At 38.4% G+C, this 11,790-nt stretch overlaps 1 protein-coding gene across 1 annotated transcript; it reads left to right on the forward strand.

The window, feature by feature from the left end:
• The first annotated feature begins 2,372 nt into the window (after positions 1–2,372).
• On the forward strand, positions 2,373–6,588 carry LOC123402074 (noroxomaritidine/norcraugsodine reductase-like). The gene is made up of 6 exons (XM_045095939.1): positions 2,373–2,449; positions 2,529–2,736; positions 4,845–5,070; positions 5,186–5,292; positions 5,880–6,004; positions 6,501–6,588. Exons 1-6 carry the CDS (start codon positions 2,373–2,375, stop codon positions 6,586–6,588), a joined length of 831 nt encoding a protein of 276 aa, XP_044951874.1.
• Positions 6,589–11,790: the final 5,202 nt, after the last annotated feature.

Consider the following 11,790-nt stretch of genomic DNA (forward strand, 5'->3'; position numbering starts at 1 on the left):
GAGTCAAGGTCAGATATTGCAGGGCACCAACAATACTTCTATATTTAGTAGAATCCTCACTGCCAAGAGGTGTACCATCAAACAGGGATAACTTGTTGGAGGTAGACAAGGGTGTAGAAGCAGGCTTGCAACCAGTCATATTAACACGATGAATGAGATCTAGCAGATATTTTCCTTGTGATAAAACAATACCATCATCAGCAGGGGTTACCTCAATACCAAGAAAATAATGCAAATGACCAAGATCCTTGAGAGCAAAATCCATGCGGAGATCAATGAGAAGAGCGTCAACTGCTGTAACTGATGAGCTGGTAACAATAATATCATCAACATAGATGAGCATGAAAATAGTAGCTCCATGTCGAGAGTAAAAGAAGAGAGAAGTATCACTCTTGGATGGTAGAAAACCAAGACTTTGGAGTTTGAAGGACAACCGAGAGTACCATGCACGAGGTGCCTGCTTCAGACCGTATAAAGCTTTATCAAGTTTACAAACCATATGCAGAAAGCGTGGATCAATATACCCAGGGGGTTGTCGCATAAAGACATCCTCTTCCAGAACACCATGCAAAAATGCGTTCTTAACATCCAACTGTCGCATGCACCAATTTCTAGAAACAGCTACAGAAAGAATCAGCCTGATGGTAGCAGCTTTGACAACAGGGCTGAAAGTATCCTCATAATCAATACCATAGCGTTGCTTAAATCTAGATTACAGTTTAAACACAAAGAGATTGATCCTAACACTTATCCTCAACTCAACCGACCCCACGCACACCTATGACGTGATACACACGGTTTATACAACTACCGTGTGCATACGTAACAATACATTGTCTAACAGTTCCAAGCGTTAGTGATTCACAGAGGGAGAATGTGCTAGACACCCCACATCGCAAGTTCGATTCACAGAGGTATACATATGTAGATTCATTGAAGGTGATTTTTGTAGCCGTTGGCGCGGTTCCAAGCGTTAGCAATGCGGGCTTTGAGGTGGAATGTGCAACCGTCGGTGGGCCATGCACGAAAATGGCCTCCAATGCTCGATTTTGTATGACGGGAAGACACCATTAATGCCAAAAGCTCGAATATGGCATTAACCAGCAAGCAGAGGAAACTGAAGCAAGTGCTCACACCCTTTCTCCACCATCACCATGACAACAAAAAAACAAGGGAAGAACCGTTGCAGCACCCTCAGATTCGCCCAACCGGCCTTCAACTTCAACCCCTATCAGCCACTATCACAAATAGAAGAACACTATCGATTCCTCTTCATAATAAAGGACAGGATGATGAGCCGCTATCACAAATAGAAGAACACTATCGATACCTCTTCATAATAAAGGGCGGGATGGTCATATTTTAATACGCACACACCCTACTTTGCTGGGCAGGCATGTTCATGTTTTCTCTTTTTTTTAAACTGACAAAAAAGAACATGAGCAACACAATTCAAACCATGCACCTTTAGGTATTACCACAGCTGCACTAACCAACTAGTCAATAAGACCTCACGTTATATAAATATTTTTTATTTAATAAACAACTACAGGGATCAGGCCCCCACCCACCATCCCCTTCTGGGGCAGCACCGCCATAAGAGGGAGTGAGGGAGGCCGGCAATGAGAGGGGTGTGGAGGAGGGATGAGAACAGGGAGAGACGGGAGGAAGGCAATCGCCACAAAGGACAGTTTGAAAAGTCTGGTAGTCCGCAAAGAAGCCTTATTAGTGAGACACTTTTATACACTACTTGGGTCTCGTGTGACGAGATTTTGATCATTTTGCTATTATTTCTCATCAAAGGTGTTTTCATTGACTCAAAACTGTCGTCGTACCAAGAAGATACGAACACAGTAAGCACACGACCGGGGTCTATGCACAATTAGGATGTACATTGACTTGTGTGATTAAACTGGTTGTGTGAAACAGGTCAACAAACTAACCGTATATTCTACCCTTGATTTTGGTCACTTTCACAATGACCCTCGAAATCTAGGAGAGAAGAAAGCCATAGAGGTCTCTGGCCAGTGCTTGGTAACTGGCCGGCAACACTGGTGTAACGCATGTCCATTGCCATATGTGCTACGAGGATCGAGGCTCTCCGGCCGAACCAACCCAAAACTCGACCACAAAGAGACAAACTATCCAGTCTAACAACATCAGCAAGAGCAAAAATCTAAATGATGGCCTGCTCTACAATATTATACCCTCTCGTTATTAGTTTATATATGTTCTTGGCCTAGCACGGCAGGAACCAGTCTTGCAGAGCTGATTCAAGACTCGTTATTACCTCAACAATGTTGATGTGATCAGAATATATATGTACAACGGCATCCTACATTCAATTCATCACCGGCGGAGGAGAAGGAGATATGACGTCGGGCAGGGAGAAGAGGTGGAGCCTCGCCGGCGCGACGGCGCTCGTCACCGGCGGCAGCAAAGGAATAGGGTACGTAATACACACGTGGGTGCACGTGCGTTTCTCTCGAGTTTTCGAAAGCCATCATGCTCGATTCGTGTGTATGTAGGCGTGCCATCGTGGAGGAGCTCGCCGGTTTTGGGGCGCGGGTGCACACGTGCTCCCGCAACGCGGCGGAGCTGGAAGAGTGCCGCCGGCAGTGGGAGGAGGAGAAGCTGGCGATCACCGTCTCCGTGTGCGACGTCTCCGTGCGCGCGGCGAGGGAGGAGCTCATGGAGACGGTCAGGGAATCCTTCGAGGGCAAGCTGGACATACTGGTAAGCTCTAGCCGAATTTGCCTTTCGTTGCTTCATCCACATACTACTTCCCTTCTGATTTATGGAGCTCATTTAGAAATTTCAGTTTTTCCGTTTTATAATTCTCAATTTTATTACTTCTCATCACTTATTCAAATTTCAAGGTGCATTAAATCTCCGCATGGAAGAATTAAAATAAAACTCATCAATGTATGTAAAGCATCTTGGCTATTTATTGGTTAAGCATACATGCATTGTAACTAATGTATTGGTAAACATATTTTCTGTGAAAAACAAGCGATTTTATTTAGTATTTTTGCAAACTACAAAAATTGTTCCACCACTCACTGTTTACCTCGGTTGATGAGATTTTTGAATTGAATCCTATAAACCGGAAAGGAGGAGATGCTTACCACTAGAAATTTAGTTGATTAATATATGCCGCCAGGACCACATCAAAGCATACTCATGTATGCGAAAAACAAAGAACTGCGACATTTAATGCATTTTGATTTTATCTAGGGCATTCCTTGGGCCGGGATTTAAAGAGTTCAATGCAAAACAAGAACCCGACCCGCCCCGGTTCGAAACAACGAAATAGTGCTATTTTGATTAAATCATTTCCAGTGTATTTAAATGTAGCACTATTAGAGCTATATTTTTGTTAAAATCCTTTTTTTATGAAATCACTAAGAAGTACCCTTTGTAAAGATCATTTCCACCTTCTAAGATTGTGAGAAGTGGCACACAGTAACATGAGAATTTTTTTTCTTTTAGCATAGAATTGTTTATTCAAAACACTTTATCCCTTGAATAGTGCGTTCAAATCTTGGATTCTTTTTGTCGAGATCTTTAAAACTATATCTCATGTTGATTGGTTTGACGAACTTTTTTTCACAAAAAATCCCGAACCAAGAGCAAGTCCGTTTTCCGTTCCGAAGAGGCACAATTGTGCCTCTCACAGAAGCAAATATGTGACTCTTACGTAAAAAGTGTGTGTTTTTTTCCTTTTTGCAAGAGGCACAAATGTGCCTCTCGTGCAAACAAATATGTTTCTTCACGAGAAATAAAGTTGTGCCTCTCATAAAAATATATTTTTCTTTCCTTTTCTCCTGGAAGCAAATTTGTGCATCCACGAGAAGTAAATTTGTGCATATCGCAGAAGGAAAAAGTATGTTTTTTCATTTTTCTAACAGGCACGACCGTGCTTCTCGCGGAAGCAAATCTATGCCTCCATGAAAAGTAAATCTCCGCCTCTCACGGAAGGGAAAAAACACATTTGTGTCTTCACAAGAAGTAAATATGTGTCTCATGCAGGATAATAATAAAAAAAATCATATTTTTTAACACAAAAGAAAAAAATTGTGCATATCGCAGAAGAAAAAATGTGTCCAAAATCTAAGGAAAACCAGTGAAAAAGCGAAAAGCTAAAAAACAAGAAAAAAATCATCTCAAAGTTGAAAACGTGTCCGGAAATATAAGCAAAACAAAATCTGGAGGAAGTGTTCAGCACGCGACATGTGACGGCGGCTAAGAGCGTGACAAGTGTCGCACTCCCAGCCCACCAAAAATGACCCTTGTGAGGGCTCCCCAAGGAGTACTCCTTGATTAGTTTATCTCCTATTTTTAAGATAGTTTGGCCTTTCTGTTCCGGCCGAAACTAGAGACCAAGTCCGGCCCTACCATTGAGCTTCCGGTTCGGCCGTTGGACTAGGCTTCCCATGTTAAGGTTTATTTTGGTTAATATAGAGCACCCCGAATGCTCCACCTTGTTTCGTTTCTTAGATTCACCATGTAAGTTTTGGAGAAAGAATATTATAATAATGCTAAATACGGTTTCTGCATGAACTCACATTTGTAGCGACCTAAGAAAATACTTCAGCCAACAAATTGCCTGATTAATATATTTTATATGTGATATAAATTGTAATTTTACTAGGTTGTCTTAGTATGAAGCTAACAACCTTAATTTTTTGTGCTAGATAAAAAATACCAATGAAATTACCTATTGTTGGCTAAATTTCTCACTTAATATATGGAATATCTCAAACGAAGGAGTAACAAAAAAAATACCAAAATAGACCCACAAAAATTATGAAACTTTCTTAACCTGTATATCGACAACACAGGTGAACAATGCGGGGCAATTGGTTTTGAAAGCCGCTACGGAGTGGACGGCGGACGACTACTCACAATTGATGGAGACTAACTTAGAGTCGAGCTTCCACCTTAGTCAGCTCGCCCACCCTCTACTCATCAAGGCCTCTGTACTTGGAGGAGGTAGCATCGTCAACATCTCCTCTGTTGGAGGTATATTTGGCTACCCAGGCCTCGCACTTTATGGCATCACAAAAGGTACATATACGTCTGACAAGATAAACAAGATTATGGAATACTCCAAACAAATAAATGTGTCCTAACCTCTTGTTTGGTTTTCGTTTCTCATTTGTACATGTTGGCTCACATGCAGGAGGAATGAATCAGTTTACAAGGAGCCTCGCTACTGAGTGGGCTAGAGACAATATCCGTGTGAACTCCGTTGCCCCAGGCATTGTTGCCACAGACATGATCAAAGATGTAGGTGTTGAGAATGCATTGTGACTCCATTTGTTTTTTGGCTAGCCCTGTTCCAAAGTATATAATGTCCTAAAAATACTCAACAATTACCTAGATTAGTTAGATATATGAGCTGACTTATTGTTAAAACAATTCATACGTATGTAACGGAAAGTCAATTTGGCTCCTGGGGGCACATGCTCCCAGGCCCAAAAATGTTTTTTGAAATGAAAAAAATCAAGACAAAATTTTATGTGTGCTTAGACACATTCAAATGCCGCCTGCAAATTTTGATTCAAAAAGGTTAAGAATTTTGGCTTGTGCAATAAAAAACAAATTGAACATCAAAAGTTATCCCAAAATGTCATCCCAATTTTTTAATTTTTTTTGCCGAGATACACCGCCCCTCCATTTCGCATGAAAATTGCCATGTATGCTTGCGATGCTAACATAAACATCTACATAAAAATGTTTTTTTGGAAATATTTAATATCTTTTTTGTGTTACTGTTCACGGGCATGTGCTCCCTGGAGCCAACACGCGAGCCCCTTTATGTAACTTCTATTTTGTTACTAACATATATACTTTGGTTGTTGTGGATCCAACAGTTAGAGCCGGATGCCCTTGAGCAAGCTTGCTCGCGGATCCCAATGGGGCGGAGCGGCAAGCCAACGGAAGTCGCTTCAGTGGTATCCTTCCTCTGTATGCCCACGGCGTCCTATATCACGGGCCAGGTTATTTGTATCGACGGCGGTCGAACCATTTATTAAGAGTCTAGCTTCTAGTGCTACTACTATGATTGGGGAAATAAATAAATTAATCTGGACGAACCTTCATCATGTTTGTCGATGTTTTGTTTCATTACACATATATGAGTATATTGTTCTATAACCATTTATGGAGTAAGAAATGCTTATACGAAGCATACACTCTTGATATGTTCAGATGTAAGTTTTCTTTTTTTTTACAACGCACGGCACATTGATCCCTATCATGATATTCGAGGACTCATCGGTAATATAATAGATTTTTCTATAGAAACAACCCATGATATTGATTTTTCAGAACTAGTACTTTTTTTTTGTGCTAGCCGTGGGAAATGCTTGGTCCTGTGGAACAATCTGAACGGCAATCCATATCTTAATTCATGCATCCACAAAACAATGACAATCATTTCACAAGTATCCATTTGAACAAAAAACTAGTCATTCCAGAAGTAGTCATTACATGGAACTGGTGCTACAACAGTATTCGAAATATGTTAGACACGGGTTTCAAATCCAACAATATGGCTATGTTACTGATGTCATGGCCTGAGCAGATTATAGTTTCAAATCAAGGCATTCCTAGGAAGAAAAACTATTTTCTACAATTACTTAAATTAGAATAAATATTGTACTAGAGTGTCATCTTTGACTGTGCTAGTTTCAGATTAGCACATCAATATAGTCGTAGAATAAAAGAGCAAAAATAAACAAAAGATGAGTAAATATGTTTCAATTGTTGCATTGGATGCATGACATCAAACAAATTAAAAAATAATCTTATAATCTTTTATAATTGTGTGCATGGACCTGAAATGACACTCGTTGATTTTATGTACTCTATTGTACCAATCCTAAGATCCCATGGCGATGTTGTGTTGATAACTGGAGTGTCCTCCCATTTTACTTATGTTTGAGATTTTGATTGTAATCAAAAACTTACACATCATGAATACAATTTTCATTGTCAACAAAAAAAATTATAGGACACAATCACAGAGCACATTTTGTTGTATCAATATGAAGTTCAATAGTTAGGATCATAATAAATATGTCTAAGACACAACCACTTTATAAATTAACGGGTTAAGATGTTATCTGTCTCTTCAAGTCGCATTGTTTTTCTCTCCCTAACTTTCCCACACCTCTAAATTTCAAATGTCAACATTTTCCGGACGACTATGAGAATGCTAATCCACTTAAGCTATTCAATTTCTAATGCCTATTCAAAAACAAGATCAGTGTTGCATAACAACTTAGAACTTTTGAATGTGGACTCGATAGAATTAACCTGTAAACAAATGAAATATAACTAAAGCATCTGCGAAAGCACCATTAAAGTTTTGGAAACAAGATGATTAATAAATCGTGAAACTCTTATGAAACCTATGTGAATCGCTGTAAGCCTATGAATCATGTGTGAAACTTAATGAGATTTTACCAAAACACAACAAAAACAGAAAAGGTGGTCAAAAACAATGAAACTACTATGATAACCCTAAGTGAAATTCATTGTCTACTAAACTTGTTTCAAACTTGGAGAGATTACAGAAATATTCTCACCAACTTGATGCCATTCATACAGGATTCTACCACATATTTACATTATTTTTCTTGTTTCAAAGATCTAACAATGTATTCTGTCTCCCCCCCCCCCCCCTCTCATGTGTGTGTAGCTCATCCTTTTATATATATATGGATAGTTTAGAGGCCCCTTAAACGTGTGGAGTAAAAAATATCTTTACGGCGATTTGTCGTGTTTGATTAGGTAAGCAAACTGCATACACTTCTAGAGTATAAATTGAACTATTGGCATGGTTCTTTACTACTTTCGTATGGTAAAATGTGTGTTAGAGTCTACAACGGGATCAACAATAAATTCAAAGATATGTGCATACCTTGTACTTGGCGTTAAAACTGTCAAATAGTAATCACTCAATGAACACAAAAACATCATGGATTTTACTACTGGTACAAACATAAGATTCTTGCATACACTCACTACAGGCATATCCTTTGTTTGAACATAAAAACGGAGTTATGATGGATCTTGGCCCTTACTGGTGAGAGGCCTCATCCTTCATTTTAGATTTTATTTTGATACATTTAGGGTTTTTGTCATGCTCAAAAGGACGAGGTGGCGGATGATTCTTAAAGATAGAATATGATTCTCCCCGTCTAGCACTCATTCTGGTGGCGTCTCTAGCACCATTGGAGGTGTATCTCCGAAGAATCTCGCGGGATTCGGTCGACGTTTGTGTTCGGTGGATCCACTTGGATCTGCTCTTCGTTGGTATGTCTACATATCCTTTTGATATACACTTCTCTTCAACCGCGACAGTTGTTATTTTGATGTGCTGATTTTATTGGACCTTAGCATGACGACTTCCTGACTATCTATTACAACTAGATTTGTCCGGCTCCGACGAGGAAGGGACGATGACAGCGACACATCTTCGGCTCGTTTCAATAATTGTAGTCGTCGTTGGGTATGGTCTACAAACATGGATATAATTTTTTTACTACTAGAGTTTGTTGTACTGCTTTAATATTGGTGAATAGATCGAAAGTTTGATACTAAATAAAATATTTACCTCAAAGGATCAAGAAAAGATTAAGAGGATGAAGACATCGAGCCGGAAATAGAGTGCAGTTGGTACACAACATGCACCCTGTGTAGCGTGTTTGGTAAAAGGTCGGTCCATGTAGAGGCTCCCTTTCCACCAATATTGGTTTCGTCTATTTTTTATTTTCTCTTTTTGTGTTTCTCTCCGGGTTATCCTTTTTTCGGGCCTTTCCATTTTTGTTTGCTTATGTACTTTTCATGTTCATGTCTATTTTTTATTTTTCTAAAACTATCCATAATTTTCATATTTTATGAACATTTTATTAAGGGAACTGCTACGCGTCAACCGGCGGACGTGTGTTATACGTCCATCACCTTGATGACCGTTGGATCTATCGCGGGCAGCCATCCGATCAATTTCTTGCCACTCCTCGCTTGTCCTTTCCCATACTCATTAATTTCCGCAACGACGACTTTGTTGCAGAAACCACTGCTTCATCCGAGTCTCTATAGATCCGCGTCGTGCAAAGATCTGCAGGAGAAACACGTGTAAAATATATTTTTGCAACAAAGATTGTATTGTGGAAACACAAGTAGAATATTTTTTGCAACAGAGTTTGTTATATTAATATCTTTTGAAACAAGGATTATGTTGCGGAAACATCTGTAGAATTCTTTTTCGCAATAAAGTTTGTTATAGAATATTTTCTGCAACAAAGATCATGTTACAGAAATGTATGTAAAAAAAATTACAGTAGAAATCATGTTACAGAAATGTGTGTATCTTTTTGCAACAAAGGCCTGGTTGCAGAGAATTTATGTAACAAAGATAATGTTGCAGAAACTGTACAGCGTACCTCGAGGGGGGTGGACCAACGGACAGTGCAATTCGTGCGCCAGGACACATGAAGGCAGGGCGGCGAACAAATAGTGGACGTCACATGACACGTGGTTGGCTGCGGAGGAGGCGGACACTTGCGTATTATCAGCCGGACGGAAGGAAGTGTTTTCCTTTTATTAATTTATGAATATTTTTAAACTTCAAGATCATTTTACAAAATTTGTTACTTTATTTTCTTTTAAAATATGTACATATTTTCAAAATTGTGAATGTTCATCTTAGAAAATCATGAATATTTTGAAAAGTTCCAATTATTTTTGACTTCATCACTTCATACGAGAAAAACCGACTGCCTTTTTGTCAAACCGCCAGGAAAAATAGAACCCATATCACTAATTAAGGTCACCCGTTACAAAGGTCACTCCCCACCTTCTAGGTGCTGAATAATGGACGCACTACATGTGCACTACTTGTCGCAACCTATGAGTCACCCCCTTCATAGATCCGTTTATTCAAAATGTTTTATTTCTAGAACCGTGCATCCAAATACCAAACCGTTTCAAACATTGGATTTTTCGCATCAAATTTGAAACTAGATCTCATATTAATATGTTTCGACAAACTTTTTGCACACACAAAAATGGGTAGAAGCAAGGTTGTTCTTCTCGTAGAAGCACAATTGTGCCATGTGCTTGTCATGGAAGCATGAGTTGTGCTTCTAATGAAAGTAAATCTGTGTTTCTAACTAATTCACATGCATGGTGTCCTTCCATGAAACACAATTGTGCTTCTCGTGGAAGCATAGATTTTTTTTCAAGAAGCAGAACGATTGTTCGTAAAAGAAATCCTTCGAAATGTAGTGAAAACCAAGCGAAAACCAAAAAGACGAAAAAAACCCATGAAAAAACCATCTAAAACGCAAATCGCGTACAAAAAAATAAAGATAGAGTGCCCAACAAGCGAGAGATGACGATGGTTGCACGCATCACTTGACGTGCTCCCAGGCCTGAAAAATGACTGTTACTGGAGGTCCCAAAGGATAACTGTTGGTTACTTGCTCCCAAAAACAATATGGCGTAGTAGTGAGGGAGCGCACTGGTGCTATTGGCCTGAGCCCACGTAGACGGGTGTGGGCGCTGTCAGGGAATACTCCCTCCCTTCCTAAATATAAGACCTTTTAGAGATTCCACTATATACTACATACGGATGTATGTAGTCATATTTTAGAGTGTAGATTCACTCATTTTATTCCATATGTAGTCTATAGTCAAATCTCTAAAAAGTTTTATATTTCGAAACGGAGGAAGTAATTCGCATAGAGTGAGTCGACAGCTTCTCTCGCATGTAAGACTTTTCCCCTCGCATAGCAATTGGGTGGCCCTTTTATCTTTTTCTTTGCTTGCCGGCTTGCGACCCTTGCAACTGAGCGATTGTTTCCCTCATACGAATATGTTATTCTTCTTTTTTCGCTTTCAATTTCTTTGTTCACGCTTCTTCCTTCTTTTCTCCGTTTTATGTTTTCCTTCATTTTTCTTCAGCTTTCTTTGCTTCTCTATCAGTTTTTCATTAGCTGTTTCTTTCCTTTTTCTTTTATTTGTTTTCTTTGATTTGATACTGTTTTTTTTCTTTTTCCTCTTCTTTATTTTCTTTGCTTTTCATTTTGAATCTTTCTTATTTTTCATTTTTGTGTTTTCTTTGTTTCTTTCTCGGTCTCCATATGTTTTCCTTTCTTGCATCGGTTTTGTTCTTCTTTTGTCCTTTTCCTTCTGATGTCGTTTGTTTCTTTTTTGATTTACGTTGACTTTCTTTTGCTTATATAAAAAATAGCATGTATTTTAAAATGTTAAAAGTGTATACCAAAATCTTGATCATGTATACAAGAACTCTAGATTGTACGTTAATTAAAGCTATATATGGGAGAAAATATTTATGAAAAGTAATTCTTGTTTCTCAAAGTGTTAAGCATGTATATAAAAATATTCACCATGTATACAAAAAATGTACACCATATGTGAAAAATATTTATTGCCATTCAAAATGGTCATGATTAATAAACATTACATGTTTAATATTATTAAGTACTTGATTAAATTTTCTACACACAATTAAACAGTACATGATCAACATTCTTTGCATACACATTGTATATTTGTTGTATCAATTTCTCCTATACATGGGAAATATTTTGCCTATACATATTTAGAAAACAATAAATACTTATTTAACGATTTTTAGATTTGTTATTAATGTTTGAAATATATGATCAAGTGTTTTTATACATATTGTATAATTTTTTGTATAAATGAGAAATAATTTGCATGTACACATTAATATTATTTCCACTCTTT

This window comes from Hordeum vulgare, chromosome 1H (genome assembly GCF_904849725.1).
Source record: "Hordeum vulgare subsp. vulgare chromosome 1H, MorexV3_pseudomolecules_assembly, whole genome shotgun sequence".
Lineage (NCBI taxonomy): Eukaryota > Viridiplantae > Streptophyta > Magnoliopsida > Poales > Poaceae > Hordeum > Hordeum vulgare.

What these genes read in the sequence shown, in the direction of transcription:
- LOC123402074 (XM_045095939.1), top strand. Translation starts at nt 2,373, where the DNA reads ATGACGTCGGGCAGGGAGAAGAGGTGGAGCCTCGCCGGCGCGACGGCG. An exon ending in ACTTTATGGCATCACAAAAG is followed by an intron (nt 5,071 to 5,185) that starts GTACATATACGT and finishes GCTCACATGCAG; the next exon opens with GAGGAATGAATCAGTTTACA. An exon ending in GCGTCCTATATCACGGGCCA is followed by an intron (nt 6,005 to 6,500) that starts GGTTATTTGTAT and finishes TAGTCATTACAT; the next exon opens with GGAACTGGTGCTACAACAGT.